This window comes from Herpailurus yagouaroundi, unplaced genomic scaffold, assembly GCF_014898765.1.
Source record: "Herpailurus yagouaroundi ecotype Mexico unplaced genomic scaffold, PumYag 139, whole genome shotgun sequence".
Classification (NCBI taxonomy): domain Eukaryota; kingdom Metazoa; phylum Chordata; class Mammalia; order Carnivora; family Felidae; genus Herpailurus; species Herpailurus yagouaroundi.
In genome coordinates this window covers 49,984,998-50,002,033 of record NW_024412394.1, presented here as the reverse complement: position 1 = coordinate 50,002,033, position 17,036 = coordinate 49,984,998, and the positions used below count along the sequence as shown (strand labels likewise).

At 36.9% G+C, this 17,036-nt stretch overlaps 1 protein-coding gene across 5 annotated transcripts in view; it reads left to right on the top strand.

The window, feature by feature from the left end:
- The window catches only part of MAP3K7 (mitogen-activated protein kinase kinase kinase 7), an 89,495-nt gene that overhangs the window by 23,510 nt on the left and 48,949 nt on the right, over positions 1-17,036 (top strand). For all 5 annotated transcript variants that reach the window (XR_005789894.1, XR_005789892.1, XR_005789893.1 and 2 more), the window contains exons 6-8: positions 7,455-7,579; positions 14,189-14,317; positions 16,088-16,218. Coding sequence is in view for 2 of the 5 variants with exons in the window: in XM_040474180.1 (XP_040330114.1) it covers positions 7,455-7,579; positions 14,189-14,317; positions 16,088-16,218 (385 nt within the window). In the remaining 3 variants the exon portion in view is untranslated. The remainder of the gene's footprint in view (positions 1-7,454; positions 7,580-14,188; positions 14,318-16,087; positions 16,219-17,036) is intronic.

Here is a 17,036-nt window from a genome sequence, read left to right as displayed (position 1 = left end):
ATCCTATAGTATTGCAGATTGTCTTTGGGGCACTTAATGCACAAATTGGGCTTTAGAGTTAGAATTGATTTTTCAGAATGTAGTGGGGAGAAGAAAATTCTTTGGAATGGCTATGCTTACATAAATAATTATATATACAAGTCCACATGCTCTATTATTATCACTGGAAAACTGAATTCGTTGGTCGAGAGGAGTTCCACAGAATGGGTGACTCAGTCGGTTAAGCTTCCAACTCGATTTCAGCTCAGGTCATGATCTCATGGTTCGTTGAGTTCAAGGCCCACATCAAACTGCACGGACAGTGTGGAACCTGCTTGAGATATTTTCTCTCTCTCTCTCTCTCTCTCTCTCTCTCTCTCTCTCTGCCTGCCCCCCCCCCAAAATAATTGAACTTAAAAAAAAAAAGGCAACTGATGATTTGGTTAGGTGTTTTATAGAATATCGACTTGTGTTTGTACCCCTATTTTATTCTTCTTTTGCAGGTTCATTTGTGTAATACTTCAGAAATAAAAATGTGTTTTGGTCCCAGCTGTGTGAATGAATATAAGCCTGCAAAGATCACTTAGGTTCATATTTCCGTGAACCTTGAATGTCATGCTCATGGCTGATGACCTATCAAAATCTTATGAGTAAAGGAGTACTAATTGTAATAATAATAATATAAAAGTCATTCAGAATAAACTACCTTGATATACCAATATGAAACAAGGAAACCAGTTAGAGTTCTTATCTTGGGTAAAGAGTAGAGCTGGAACAAGAACAGTAAAACAGGAAACTTTTTGTTGAAGGACATATAAAGATAAATTGCATTTAACATTCTTTCCACTTCAGTTAGCATAGTATTTGTGACCTAATGGAGATGTATATAGTAGTTTATCTGGTTTATCCTAGTCATGCTGGACTGAAAAGAAACTCTCCAGTTAGAATTTTAGTATAAAATTATATACAAAGAATTTATAAAATTTATAATTTGAATGAATTCCATTTCTGCTTTCAAATATTACTACAATGTGATGGTACAGATTATCTTTATTTTCTGTTTGTTATGAAGAGGAAAACCCAAGTAAGAGCATGCTACTTGGTGATTGTACTTGGTTAATAAAGCACTTAGGAAAGGCAGAATCTTAAGTTCAGAAAATTTTTCTGGAAATCTTTCATTAGGTCATTTTAACTGTAATAGAGTTATGTTCCTCCTGTACACACGTTCTAAACATAAAAAAAATTTTTTAGAAGGACGTTAAAAGTAAGGACATTTAAGGAGTGCTTGGGTACCTCAGTTGCTTAAGCATCTGACTTCAGCTCAGTTCATGATCTCATGGTTTGTGGGTTCAAGCCCTCCCTCAGGCTTTGTCCTGACAGCTCAGAGCCTGGAGCCTGCTTTGGTTTGTTTCTCCCTCTCTTTCTGCCCCTCCCCCACTCACACTCTGTCTCTGTTTCTTAAAAATGAATAAACGTTTAAAAAAAATTTTTTTTAATAATAAGGACATTTAAAATAAAGATCATTTTTCCTTCTATATTGGTTTATTTTACCTTTTTTTCTTTAATTAAAGTGTATGTTGTTATTTTCAAATAAATATATTCATGATTGAAAACAAATTCAAAAAGCACAGAAAAATATAAAGCAATATTTTCCTGCTTCCTGTTTCTGCTCCTCAAAGGTAACCTCGGTCTTATTTCGTTTTTTAAGCATGTGTATGGGTTATGTAATATATAATGTTGCTTTTTTTCACTTACATGGACATCTTTTCATGTCAGTATATTCAGATATTTACCTCTTTATTTTTAATAAACAGAATTTCTTATTACTTTCTAAGCAAGTATTTGAAACTATTTCTGTTCATGTAAGCAATCTTAGACTTGGAAGACTTGATTTATAGAGCTGTTTTTAGAAAATACAATGCTACTGAATCACTTGACATTTTGAGATTCTGTATAGTTTTCAATGCCCAAAATTGGTGCTTCTCAAACTTTCCCACTGCCTAGAACAAAGTAATGATATAACTTCAGTGTTCTACTAGGGACAGAGCCCAATAAGCCTTCTTAAGGAATATTGCGTGCAAATTTTGCATTCAACTTCATATCTTGTGTAGTTTGTTTTCAAGTCAATCTTGGGATGTTAGAAATACTCACAGCTGTGTAAAAGTGATAGTCCAGGGAGAAGTGCTAGCTTTGACCTGGGGCTCTGTGGGCTCCCTACCACTTACCTTGGCATACACTGACATACTTGCAAGGTTTCATACCCTAGTTTGAAAAACACATAAAGTGAAACCTTTAAAGCTATGCATTTAAATCCTGACAACCTATGTGTGCTGATAGAAATTGTATACAAATGTGGCTTTGATTCTTATGCTCACATGGTAAGAATTTTGACCCTCCAGCAATGTGGCAAACCAGATCAACTGAAAAATCATCCTACAACAAACACCCAGAGATACTACATATTACAACAGACCTCTTTTTTTTTTTATTTTTTATGTTTATTTATTTTTGAGAAAGAGAGCAACAGAGCATGAGTGGGGGAAGAGCAGAGAGAGAGAGGGAGACACAGAATCCGAAGCAGTCTCCAGGCTCCGAGCTGTCTGCACAGAGCCCTATGCGGGGCTTGAACCCACCAACCATGAGATCATGACCTGAGCCAAAGTCAGATGCTCAACCAGCTGAGCCACCCAGGAGCCCCAGCAACAAACATCTTTTTACATGCATAGGTGATCTCACAAGAAGATGAGGGAAATCATCAGGGCAAAAGATGGAGAGAACTGAATCCTGAAAGAATTAAACCAAGCCTGGAAGCCAGGGACTCTACTGTGAGCTTCTTTCAGTATAAAAAATGTAGAGTCCCCAGTTTTAATGGCTCTTATGTAACTGGAGACAGGTCCTTTGTTCTGCACCAGGTAAAGTAGCAGACCTGAGACCTCTCTATAAAGTCAGTGTCTTTGGAGAGAACAACTTAAAAGTAGGCTAGGAAAAAAATCAGTTTTCTAACTAGGCAGAGCTTTTATTTCTTATTTCTTAACAGAGCTGTCTCCCTTCCTGCTGTCGTGAGTTTGAATTTGCCCTACTTGCACAATCAAGAAAAATCCCAGCAAGACAGGTTAAAACTGTTTTGGGGATTGGTAGTGTACCAGGGAGGGCATCTAATAGTAAGTGAAACTCCATTTTAAAGTCTTATTCTTTCAGTCCAGACTGTTAATTATTGCAGATTAAAATTGATCAAATCATAAAGCCACAATAAAGATTACGACACCTGTGGGGCGCCTGCTGGACTTGGTTGAGCGTCCGATTCTTGATTTCGGCTCAGGCCATGATCCCCAGGTTGTGGGATTAAACCTTGTGTCGGGCTCCATGCTGAACTTGGAACCTGCTTAAGATTCTTTTTCTTCCTCTACCTCTGCTCCTCCTCTGCTTATGCTCACGCGTGCTATGCCCTCTCTCTCTCTCTCCCTCTCTCTCAAAAAAAAAAAAAAAATTACTGCACCCGTAAGCATTTAGGTTACCATGAGTGAATGTCAGTAGAAATAACATAGAACAGAATTAAGCCCTCAAATATTAAGACTCCAAATATTTGAAATTATCAATATGGAATATAAAATAAGTATGCTAATTTAAAAAAAGGAATTAAGGGGCGCCTGGGTGGCGCAGTCGGTTAAGCGTCCGACTTCAGCCAGGTCACGATCTCGCGGTCCGTGAGTTCGAGCCCCGCGTCAGGCTCTGGGCTGATGGCTCAGAGCCTGGAGCCTGTTTCCGATTCTGTGTCTTCCTCTCTCTCTGCCCCTCCCCTGTTCATGCTCTGTCTCTCTCTGTCCCAAAAATAAATAAACGTTGAAAAAAAAAATTAAAAAAAAAAAAGGAATTAAAATGTTCAAGGAGTAAAAACTATTCAAAATGACCAAAAGAACTAAACACAACATTTAGGAATAATTAAAAAATTTCAATAGATCTGGAATAGGTGACAAGAAAATCAGTAAGCTGTAAGATATCTGCAGTCACCCAGAATGCAACACAAATAGATGAGAAAAATGATAGGTTAAGGAACATAGGAAAAAGGAAAAGACTAACAACATAGAACTCCAGTGAGGAAAATAGGATGGGAAGAGATTATAATTTAAAAGGTATTGGCCAAGAATTTTCTGGACAAAGTTATGAATTGTAAATAGGATAAATGAAAAGGAGTCTACTCTGTGACACACCTTAAGGAGGCTACAGAACAACAAAAACAAAGGGGAGATTTTTAAATCAGCTAATCAGAAAAGAGATTACCTACAAAGGATTGTCAGGTAGACTGAAGTATAGTTTCCAGTACCATTAATGAAAGCTAGAAAACTAGAATCATAACTTCACAGAGCTGAGAAAAAATAGTTACCTACGCAGAATTGTGTACCTGCCCTAAATTATTTTTAAGGAGAAAGGTGCAAGTTAAAGACATTTTGATAGAAAACCTGAGAGAATTTACAATACATGGACCTTAATTGAAGGTATTTGGGAAAGAAAGAAAATGATTACGTAGACAAGTATAAGGTTCAAGAAGGAATGGTGAAACAAAATGAGTAAACATACATTAAGATAAATGTTGGCCATATAAAACAAAAATACCTTTTTGCGTGTAAGAAGGGGATTCAAAATAAAGAATTATTTCTACTTGTTTACAGATTAACCAACATGACTATAAGTCTTTTAGGTAAGGATATTAGAGAGTGTCTCACACATTTATTTTTAAATGTTTAATTAACTCTTTAATAACAAACTAATAAAAATTGTCTTTTTACACTTCCAGAATGCTTTATATATTTCAGTTCTTATAGGACTAACAAGTTACATTGGGATATAAGAAGCTTAAGACTCTGAGTATCAGGGTCTTTGGAATCTTAATAGCTGAGAATATTAGCTATTTTAACACCAGCTGCTGTAGCTCATACTGGGCTTATCATAGTAGAAATGTATTTTTTGTGCATGTAAAATCCAAAACAGGTGTTCTTCTTTGGCAGATGGTCTTCCATGTAGTCATTCAAGGACCCAGTTAGGCTCCCTCCATCTTGTATTTCTGCTACCTCCAGGACTTTGGGAACGTAGGCATTCAGCCAGCAGATAAAGAGAATGGAGATCATGTGAGAGATTTTTTGGGCCACACCTAGAAGTAACCCTCCCTCTACCCACATATCAGTGGCCACAACTCAGTCTTAGCTACATCTAGAAGTTCAGAAAAGTGTTGTGTGCCCCAGAGGAAGTTGGGGGTGGCTTTTATGAGCAGTCGGCCAGTCCCGGTCCCCCAAAGTATTTATTTATTGCTCTAACCACAGGTTAGAACCACTTACTGTTCTTTGCCAGTTAAACATCCCAAAGCCTCTTCCAGTCACCATCTAGTTCACCATCCAGGGTCTCAGGATGACATACTCTCCAACTGGTCTGGGTGTGGCCCGTTTAATTCATTTGGAAAGCAATTAAAAGGACAAGTTTATCTGTCACCTCTTCACCTCTTTCTCCCAACTCACACAATACATAATGGCAGAAAGACAGGACAGTCAGTAAAATTTCCACTGGGAAAAGAGAAGCATGGAGGCATATAGCAGTTACTGGTGTGTAGGAATGAAGTCCTGCATTGTCTGGTCCCTCTGCCCTGGATTTGTGAGCGTGGTCTTGATCTGACCTTGATTTTACCCTTGGAAAGGAACTCCCTTATCCATTGCTCATGACTCCAACTTTCACCCTTACCTAGACTCCTTGTGCATTTTCATACCACGTCAGACGTGGGTTTTGGCATAGACTGTCCTCAGAAGCCCTACAGTTTATATAACCTACATCCTGCTTATGTATGTAGATCTGGGGTCCTGAGGATTGTTGTTAAGACTCAAAACAATCAAACTTTTAATTAGAAACTTGCTCCTTTGGCAATATTAATTTCTTCAAAAAGTAGGTTTGTGATCTCTGGTTCCAGTCAGTTTCATGTGCCTATAACTATTACCAGAATTTTTTGTTAGGCAAAATCTTGAACCTGGTTTATTTGATTTCTGGCCACATCGCATTTTCTCAACTGAATAGTGGCACCCTGAAGCCGTTAAGTTTTGGTGGGAAGTACTCTCTTTTAATGTGTTTTTTGCTGCAGTACTGAGTCTTCGTGGACCTTTGTCAGTCTTACTTCCTTCTGTTTGGAATCTAGAAGCAGTCAGCTTTTGTAGTCCTTTAGGACCACAAATTATCATAGGAGACAGATTTTACCAAATGTTTTGCCATGTCATTACATGGATTTTTCCAGCCTCCAATTTTAGCTTTCATGTGCCTACTACTAAGCTAATATCAAATACAGTATATTAGATTTTTGTTACACCACCACCCACTTCTGTACCATTTTCTCATATTGGTTAGAGTGGCACTGTTATAATAGATAAGCTCTGAAATCTCATGGCTTTACAAAATATTTTTTTTTCCTTCACTCGTATGAAGTCCAAAATGAGTGTTTCTGATTAGTGAGTTTTTCACATTGGTGGCTCAGAATCCCAGGCTTCTTCTGTCTTGTAATTCAAAATCCTCTGCATGCAGTGGCATACGAGGAAAGAAGAAGGAGTAAATTTGTCTGTGGGAGATTTTTATGGCCAGGCTTGAAAGTGAAGTACATAACTTCTACCTACAATCCATTGGCTGGAATGGACGAACAGCCCCATCTAACTGCTCAGAAATCTAAAAAATCTAATCTTTTTGCCCAGGAGGGAAAGGAAATAGGGTCAGTGAACAGTTAACCAGTCTGGATACATTAGGCTAAACTAAAGATTCATATCTGTTTGCCATAAGATTAATAACAAGTCTGTAAACGTTTGGACCATGATCCATGGTAAGACATACTTCATAGTCTATTGTGTACATATTAATGTGTATAAAACTGAAACAACATACATGAAACAGTATTTAATCTGTTTGTGACACACTTTGGTATTTTCTATTCTATTTTTTAAAATGCTGTCATAGTCTACTGAATCAATTTTGTGACCTAGGTTTCCAGATCTTTGGGCTAGATTTTATGATCTATATTTTAAGACTAGGTTTCTGCCTGCAGCTTGAAAAACATGGCAAGGGGTAGATTAAGTTTAGGGTGCAAGTGATTTATGAAGGTATTGAAATCTATCCACTTTCATTTCAGGACACCATAACGTTGACCTAGAACTTTTTAAAACCCCATGTTTAATTTTGGCCCAGAGAGACATATAGTCAGGAAAGATCATGGAGATAGAGATGGAGATATCAAAATGTGGGTCTAGCAGTCTCCCTAAGAGAACTAGGTTAAGGTCAGTTAATCTTTGCTAATATTCCTCTGAACTGTTAAGCTGTTAGAGTGACCAGGAAGCATTTGACAGAAGTTGAATAGTGACATTTTGCTTAACACTTTCTGTTTCCACAAATGTCTCTTCTTTTTTTGTAGGAATCAAGTATTGGTCTAATAACCTTTGTTTTTGTTTTTTTGTAAACAGCTTGTTGCTGGTTGCAGGGGGGACAGTTTTAAAAATCTGTGACTTTGGTACAGCCTGTGACATTCAGACACACATGACCAATAACAAGGGCAGTGCTGCTTGGATGGCACCTGAAGTTTTTGAAGGTAAAATGACAAAAGCATATTGTGATTGATAATCTTCCTTCTTACTCCATATACATCCAGCATGTGTTTATGGCTTTACCCTGTTTCCATGGTTTTACTCCTGCATAGTACATATCATAAAGTATACAGTTAACCCTTGAACAATGCAGAGGTTAATGGCACCACTGCCCCATGCAGTTGAAAATCAACGTGTAACTTTTGACTCCCCCAAACTTAACTACTGAAAGTCTACTATTGACCAGAAGCCTTAGTAATAACATAAACATTTGATTAACACATATTTTATATATGTATTACATACTGTACTTTTACAATAAAGTAAGCTGAGAAAAGAAAATGTTATTAAGATAATAAGGAAAACACATTTATGGTGTTAAACTGTATTTGTCAACAAAAAAAATGTGTGTATAAATCCAGTATTCATGGGTTAGCTGTACTAAACTCTAAGAAGGTAGTAAACAAATACAGTCCTAGATCATAGTAAGATTTATATTGTCTAGCAACATTCTATGCAAATTCAAGTATATGTTCAATCCTCATTTTCATATTCTACCTATTGCAACTGTAAAAATCACCTATTTGTAACCCTAAAATCAGTATTCATGGTACTTTCATGGTCATTTGTGGTCATGTATGGAGGAGGGAAAAATTGTGAGTCATCCAACACACGTTCCCGGCTAAGGAACGAGACAGCACACCACCTTCGTATTTCAGCTCTCATGCTGTGTTGTCTTTATGATCTACATAGTACCACATTTTTTTCGTTCTTTATGTGCTTTTTGTTGGTGATTTTACTGTTTAAGATGGCCTCCAAGAGCAGCATTGAAGTGTTCTAGTGTTGCTAAGTATAACAAGACTGGTATGTCTTACAGAGAGAAAAATGCATGCTAGCTAATCTTTATTCAGGTATGATTTATAGTGCAGTTCCATGAGTTCAATAGTAAGAATCCACAATATATATTAAATGAGGTGTTTTAAACAGAAACACACATAAAACAAGGTTATGGGTTTTTTTTGTTTTTTGTTTTTTTTAATCTATGAAATTTACTGTCAGATTAGTTTCCATATAACACCCAGTGCTCATCCCAAAAGATGCCCTCTTCAATGCCCATCACCTACCCTCCCCTCCCTCCCACCCCCATCAACCCTCAGTTCTCAGTTTGTTTGTTTGTTTTTTAATTTTTTTTTTCTTTTTTTTTTTCAACGTTTATTTATTTTTGGGACAGAGAGAGACAGAGCATGAACGGGGAAGGGGCAGAGAGAGGGAGACACAGAATCGGAAACAGGCTCCAGGCTCTGAGCCATCAGCCCAGAGCCCGACGCGGGGCTCGAACTCATGGACCGCGAGATCGTGACCTGGCTGAAGTCGGACGCTTAACCGACTGCGCCACCCAGGCGCCCCAGTTCTCAGTTTTTAAGAGTCTCTTATGCTTTGGCTCTCTCCCACTCTAACCTCTTTTTTTTTTTTTCCTTCCCCTCCCCCATGGGTTTCTGTTAAGTTCCTCAGGATCCACGTAAGAGTGAAAGCATATGGTATCTGTCTTTCTCTCTCTGAGTTATTTCACTTAGCATAACACTCTCCAGTTCCATCCATGTTGCTACAAAGGGCCATATTTCATTCTTTCTCATTGCCATGTAGTACTCCATTGTGTATATAAACCACAATTTCTTTATCCATTCATCAGTTGATGGACATTTAGGTTCGTTCCATAATTTGGCTATTGTTGACAGTGCTGCTATAAACATTGGCATACAAGTGCCCCTATGCATCAGCACTCCTGTATCCCTTGGGTAAATTCCTAGCAGTGCTACTGCTGGGTCATAGGGTAGGTCTATTTTTAATTTTTTGAGGAACCTCCACACTGTTTTCCAGAGCAGCTGCACCAGTTTGCATTCCCGCCAACAGTGCAAGAGGATTCCTGTTTCTCCATGTCCTCTCCAGCATCTATAGTCTCCTGGTTTGTTCATTTTGGCCACTCTGACTGGCGAGAGGTGATATCTGAGTGTGGTTTTGATTTGTATTTCCCTGATGAGGAGCGACGTTGAGCATCTTTTCATGTGCCTGTTGGCCATCTGGATGTCTTCTTTAGAGAAGTGTCTATTCATGTTTTCTGCCCATTTCTTCACTGGATTATTTGTTTTTCGGGTGTGGAGCTTGGTGAGCTCTTTATAGATTTTGGATACTAGCCCTTTGTCCGATATGTCATTTGCAAATATTTTTTTCCATTCTGTTGGTTGTTTCCTTTGCTGTGCAGAAGCTTTTTATCTTCATGAGGTCCCAATAGTTCATTTTTGCTTTTAATTCCCTTGCCTTTGGGGATGTGTCAAGTAATAAATTGCTGCGACTGAGGTCAGAGAGGTCTTTTCCTGCTTTCTCCTCTAGTGTTTTGATGGTTTCCTGTCTCACATTCAGGTCCTTTATCCATTTTGAATTTATTTTTGTGAATGGTATAAGAAAGTGGTCTAGTTTCATTCTTTTGCATGTTGCTGTCCAGTTCTCCCAGCACCATTTGTTAAAGAGACTGTCTTTTTTCCATTGGATATTCTTTCCTGCTTTGTCAAAGATGAGTTGGCCATACTTTTGTGGGTCTAGTTCTGGGGTTTCTATTCTATTCCATTGGTCTATGTGTCTGTTTTTGTGCCAATACCATGCTGTCTTGATGATGACAGCTTTGTAGTAGAGGCTAAAGTCTGGGATTGTGATGCCTCCTGCTTTGGTCTTCTTCTTCAAAATTACTTTGGCTATTCGGGGCCTTTTGTGGTTCCATATGAATTTTAGGATTGCTTGTTCTAGTTTCGAGAAGAATGCTGGTGCAATTTTGATTGGGATTGCATTGAATGTGTAGATAGCTTTGGGTAGTATTGACATTTTAACAATATTCTTCCAACCCATGAGCACGGAATGTTTTTCCATTTCTCTATGTCTTCTTCAATTTCCTTCATAAGCTTTCTATAGTTTTCAGCATACAGATCTTTTACATCTTTGGTTAGATTTATTCCTAGGTATTTTATGCTTCTTGGTGCAATTGTGAATGGGATCAGTTTCTTTATTTGTCTTTCTGTTGCTTCATTGTTAATGTGTAAGAATGCAACTGATTTCTGTACATTGATTTTGTATCCTGCAACTTTGCTGAATTCATGTATCATTTCTAGCAGACTTTGGTGGAGTCTGTTGGATTTTCCATGTATATATCATGTCATCTGCAAAAAGTGAAAGCTTGACTTCATCATTGCCAATTTTGATGCCTTTGATTTCCTTTTGTTGTCTGATTGCCAATGCTAGCACTTCCAAAACTATGTTAAACAACGGCGGTCAGAGTGGGCATCCCTGTCGTGTTCCTGATCTCAGGGAGAAAGCTCTCAGTTTTTCCCCATTGAGGATGATATTAGCTGTGGGCTTTTCATAAATGGCTTTTATGATGTTTAAATATGTTCCTTGTATCCTGACTTTCTCGAGGTTTTTTATTAAGAAAGGATGCTCAATTTTGTCAAATGCTTTTTCTGCATCAGTTGAGAGGATCATATGGTTCTTATCTTTTCTTTTATTAATGTGATGTATCACGTTGATTGACTTGCGAATGTTGAACCAGCCCTGCATCCCAGGAATGAATCCCACTTGATCATGGTGAATAATTCTTTTTATAAGCTGTTGAATTTGATTTGCTAGTATCTTATTGAGAATTTTTGCATCCATATTCATCAGGGATATTGGCCTGGAGTTCTCTTTTTTTACTGGGTCTCTGTCTGGTTTAGGATTCAAAGTAATACTGGCTTCCTAGAATGAGTCTGGAAGTTTTCCTTCCCTTTCTATTTTTTGGAATAGCTTGAGAAGGATAGGTATTATCTCTGCTTTAAATGTCTGGTAGAATTCTCCAGGGAAGCCATCTGGTCCTGGACTCTGATTTGTTGGGAGATTTTTGATAACTGATTCAATTTCTTCGCTGGTTATGGGTCTGTTCAGGCTTTCTGTTTCCTCCTGTTTGAGTTTTGGAAGCGTGTGGGTGTTTAGGAATTTGTCCATTTTTTCCAGGTTGTCCAGTTTGTTGGCATATAATTGTTCATAGTATTCCCTGATAATTGCTTGTATTTCTGAGAGGTTGGTTGTAATAATTCCATTTTCGTTCATGATTTTATCTATTTGGGTCATCTCCCTTTTCTTTTTGAGAAGCCTGGCTAGAGGTTTATCAATTTTGTTTATTTTTTTCAAAAAACCAACTCTTGGTTTCAATGATCTGCTCTGCAGTTTTTTAGATTCTATATTGTTTATTTCTGCTCTGATCTTTATTATTTCTCTTCTTCTGCTGGGTTTGGGGTGTCTTTGCTCCTCTGCTTCTATTTCCTTTAGGTGTGCTGTTAGATTTTGTATTTGGGATTTTTCTTGTTTCTTGAGATAGGCCTGGATTGCAATGTATTTTCCTCTCAGGACTGCCTTCGCTGCATCCCAAAGCATTTGGATTGTTGTATTTTCATTTTTGTTTCCATATTTTTTTTAATTTATTCTCTAATTGCCTGGTTGACCCATTCATTCTTTAGCAGGGTGTTCTTTAACCTCCATGCTTTTGGAGGTTTTCTAGACTTCCATGTTTGACCAGTTGACATTAAGAGCCTCACAGGAACCCAACTCTGATTGCCCCTATGAGCAAATGATTCAGCATTCACTAATTTCAGTCTTTGCAGAAACTTTATAGAACATAAATACGAGGAATAGTAAGACTCAACTGTACTTTTGTATTGGTTTTCTAGCAATTAAAAATTGACATCTAAAGTTGAAATGAGCATGCCTTTGGAATACAAGTAATTTGGCAGAAATATGATAACTAAGAAAGACAAGTAAAGAAAAATCTTATGTTTAGTTTCTTTTTTTAAGTTTATTTGAGAGAAAGAACAAGTGGTGGGAGGGACAGAGAAGGAGAGAGAGTATCCCAAGCAAGCTCCAGTGCTGTCAGCACTGAGCTGGACGCAGGGCCCAATCTCAAGAAACGTGAGATCATGACCTGAGTCAAAATCAAGAGTCAGACGCTTAACTGACTGAGTCACCCAGGCACCCCTGTTCGCTTTCTTTTACATCTCCATATTTCACGCAAGTTCTAAAAGAATGGTCTATAAATTCATGATAGGTTTCTGTATGAAAACATCAAGCTATCTGTTAAATGAGTAAAGTTGAACTGAAGATGTGTGATTTGTATATTAGGAAGTAAGACTGTCCATAAAATTTAGATATGTTTAGTAATCAGTCAGGTTCTGCTTATGTCTTATGTCTTTTATTTTTGATGAATGTAAAGATTTTTGTTTCTTTGTTTATAGCCACTTGAGGGAAAGAGAAATTTGCTGTGCACATGGTCACTTGAGTGGACCTATTTTGCCTTAAAATTCAATCAAAAAGTGAATGGACCAGCAAATGTTAAATTATACAAAATTAAATAATGCCTCCTGTTTTTAAGTTCATATACAGAATACATTGTTTTAAAACTATTTAAAATACTTTTTTGTGTGTTAAAGTAACATAGTATTACTATAGTATGGAAAGCAAAAAGATTTGTTTATTCAAAAAAGCCCAGAAATAAAAGTTACTTTTAATATTTAGAGTAACAAAGCTCATACTGTTAAGCTAGACTTCTTCATTTCTGAAAGATGTCAGCACCTGTAGCCCAAGTCCGACTGTAATCTCATTTTAATGCTTACAGTGTGCAGCTTAGTTGCATGTGTAATGCACGTGCTAAGTACATGTGTAGCTATCACTATAATAATTGTTCGTTGTTACAGTGGGTTTTTTGTGGGTTTTGGCTGTTTATTGTGCTGATTCACCCACCAATTTAGTGATCCTACAAATTTGGCAGCGTAATCTGCTTACTATAAATTTGTTATGCATAATTTTCACTGCTTACAACTTTTAAGTTTGCAAATTAAATTTTATCTTGCCAGATATTGAAAAGAAAATCTTATCACTAAATTAGAAATTTCTTCTGCTTTGCTAGTAGGGTAGTTCTATCCATCAAAAGAATGAATGGGAGGGGCGCCTGGGTGGCGCAGTCGGTTAAGCGTCCGACTTCAGCCAGGTCACGATCTCACGGTCCGTGAGTTCGAGCCCCGCGTCAGGCTCTGCGCTGATGGCTCGGAGCCTGGAGCCTGTTTCCGATTCTGTGTCTCCCTCTCTCTCTGCCCCTCCCCCGTTCATGCTCTGTCTCTCTCTGTCCCAAAAATAAATAAAAACATTGAAAAAAAAATTTAAAAAACAAAAAAAAAAAAAAAAAGAATGAATGGGAGAAGAAAATTTAAGATTAAAAAATTACAGAAAGTAATGTACAAATGTCTCATACTGTGTCCCAGGGAAAGTATAAGTCTAAATAATAGAAGAAAGGTCCTATGCCTCTGAATGAAAAGGTAGAAAATGACCAACTTTCTAAGGTGATTTTTTTAGTGCATTAACACTCAATTCATTAAATAAATATATTTGTTGCAGAGACTTAAGGTATTTCACAAAGAGTAATTTCTCAGCTCTACATGCAGCATCCTCCTGTACACAGTGCTCACTCTTAAAATTTATGAAAACAGTTGTTTCTGTAAGTCATGTGGAAAAAAGTCTTGAAATTATACCACCTTTTTTTCTAGGTAGCAATTACAGTGAAAAATGTGACGTCTTCAGCTGGGGTATTATCCTTTGGGAAGTAATAACACGTCGGAAACCCTTTGATGAGATTGGTGGCCCAGCTTTCCGTATCATGTGGGCTGTTCATAATGGTTCGTAAAAAGAAATTTTTCTTTAATTATTTTGCATATTTTCTATCTGGAAAATTGTGTCTACCTCAAAGAAAATCATTTATCCCTAACATTAAAATGTCCAGTTCTTTGTTGCCAGAATACTTTGCTGCCATCAGTCTTCTGCACTCCTCCCCACACCCCCCAAATCAGTCAGGGCAGTGCCGAGACTGGTCCTATCCTTAGAACAAGGCTGAGGAGGTCTGCTGATTCTGCTGATTTGGGAAAGGCCATCAGTACAGCCAGAGCCAGCTACCTAGGATGGCTTTCTCCAGGGGATAGAAAAGCATTGGGTTGGACTCTGTGGAGAAAATAAAATTTAAAAATTAAATAAATAAGTAAAATCTCTTCTCATGATCAAGGTAGTTGAGGGAGGTATAACCTTTTCTCTTGAGGAAGCAAAGAATAATAATAAGAGTTGTTACTTAAGCTATTCGTAAAGACAAAACAGAGTTCCTCACATACTCTTTATCTCCTCATCCATCCGTATGAAGGGAGTACTATTCCTCATTTTACAGTTTTATAGGTTAGGAAACTGAGACCTAAACAGGAAAAGGAAGTTGCCCAAGGTCACTAGATTAGTAAATGGTATTGCTGGGATTCATATCCAGATCTTTGTGACTCTCGGTGCCCATATTTTTAAATTATATTGATATATGAACTCTTTCTTTGCATCCCTCCCGCTCCTTTTAGACCTGTAGTTATGTTTCTAACCACTTATGATGTTAAAATACATGTTCTTCATAATCTAGTTACTTCACATTTTATTTGGAAAAATAAACTCTTCATGAAGGGAAACCTTGTTTAACCTTCCTAATTTTTACATCACTCTCTAATTTATCATTTGGCTGTAATCATTCTGATTATGGTATTTTAGTTTTATTGGCATTTTAATACACTATTCCACAAATCATACAAATACCTGCCTAATTAGGTCATTAATAGACTTGTCAAACAGTGCCATCATCTGAGTAATCTTAAGTGTTTTTACCAGTTTCCTGTACTACCTTTCATTTTACTACCTTTAATGTCATTGTAGAGAGTACTAGAGCACTGACAAGACAGTGTTTCATGTTCTCTCTGTCAGTTGTCAGTAAATAATTGACAGTGAAGTAAGGAATAAAGACTAACTTGTTAGTTGGTGAAATTACAAAAATTTCATTATATTTGAGGCTTTCTTTAAGATAGGGACCTCACTAATAATATTACAGTCTTGGTAATTACATAAAAGTTGATAGTTTTCAGCTTGTGAAATGACAGATTCACAGCAGCCAAAAAATGTCTGCCACCAACAAAAGAGTCATTTGGAGGTCAGTGAGTATGATACCACAGTGATGTGACTTTTCTGCTATGGAAGATTTTTCAAACACATTTGAAATTTTTACAGTAAATCTGAAAATACAGTTCAAGGAAGATTACCTCAAGCCACCATTTTATTTTCTCAATAAAACACTAAGCCATTATTATTTGTTAAAAGAACAATATTAGAACAAATGAAATATTATTTCTCAGTCTCACTCTTAACCATAATGCATATAAAAATTTTAATTTAACTTTGCAAAAAGTATAGCTTCCCCTTTATGAAAATATGTTAACCTAATAGACCAAAAAAATGTACTTTTATTATTCCAAAATAAATCTTAAATTACAAGAACTATAAAATAACTACTGTATTGGAAATACATATAAAAAGCTTACACCATTCTTTGGGTAAATACATTCTTTCCCCCCCCCTCTAATTTTCAATTATAGGTACTCGACCACCACTGATCAAAAATTTACCTAAGCCCATTGAGAGCCTGATGACTCGTTGTTGGTCTAAAGATCCTTCTCAGCGCCCTTCAATGGAGGAGATTGTGAAAATAATGACTCACTTGATGCGGGTATAATCCTTCTCTTGAGGGGCTTTGGATTTAGGGGAATTTGATATATACTGAGTTTGAATGGGATTTTGAAGTAAAGAGACATTATTGCTTTTTTCTGCTTTATACTTTTCTGTATTGTCCAAGTTAGAATGGGTACTTATCACTCTTAAAGAAGAAATGTTATTTTGGAAAAGAAAAAAAGTCTAGTTCTTTATACTGGAAAGATAGCTAGACTAGGTTTCTGGACTTGGTTTTTCCTCCTGTGTAACTTAGTGGACAAATGTGTTTGTTTGGGGGGCCTGTTGCCTCATCTGTAATGTGAGAGAAGCTGAATTAAATGTCTTTACAGGACTTAGGTATATTCTGACTCTAATACTTGCCAAACTAAATTTTAAATTTTCTTGAGTGCAGATCTTCTTCAAACAATCATTTATCTGCAGGGCAATAGAATGGTTGCATTCCCAAACACCTTTATTTAAATGATTTTTACCTTCTGGTTTTTCATTGCATATTTTTAGCTTTTCATTTGCCATTAAAAAGTTAAACTTCTAGGATTTATGGAATTTTTAAATTTAGAAGAACCCTGTTAAATGATCATCAAAATGTCTTAGTCTATAAACAAACACTTTTAGAATTATTTGAATAATTTTAGGACTCTGGTTTTTGGTGCACTAGCAAAATCTACCAAGCGCTACTTTGACTTTTAAAAGTTCACATACTTATGAAAAGTCCCTGAATTTCAGAACAATTTGCTCACTAGAAGAACCCTTCAAACTCCTTAAATATATACTTCCTAAATGGCCAAAGATCTGTTTATTCTATTGAAACCAAGCATG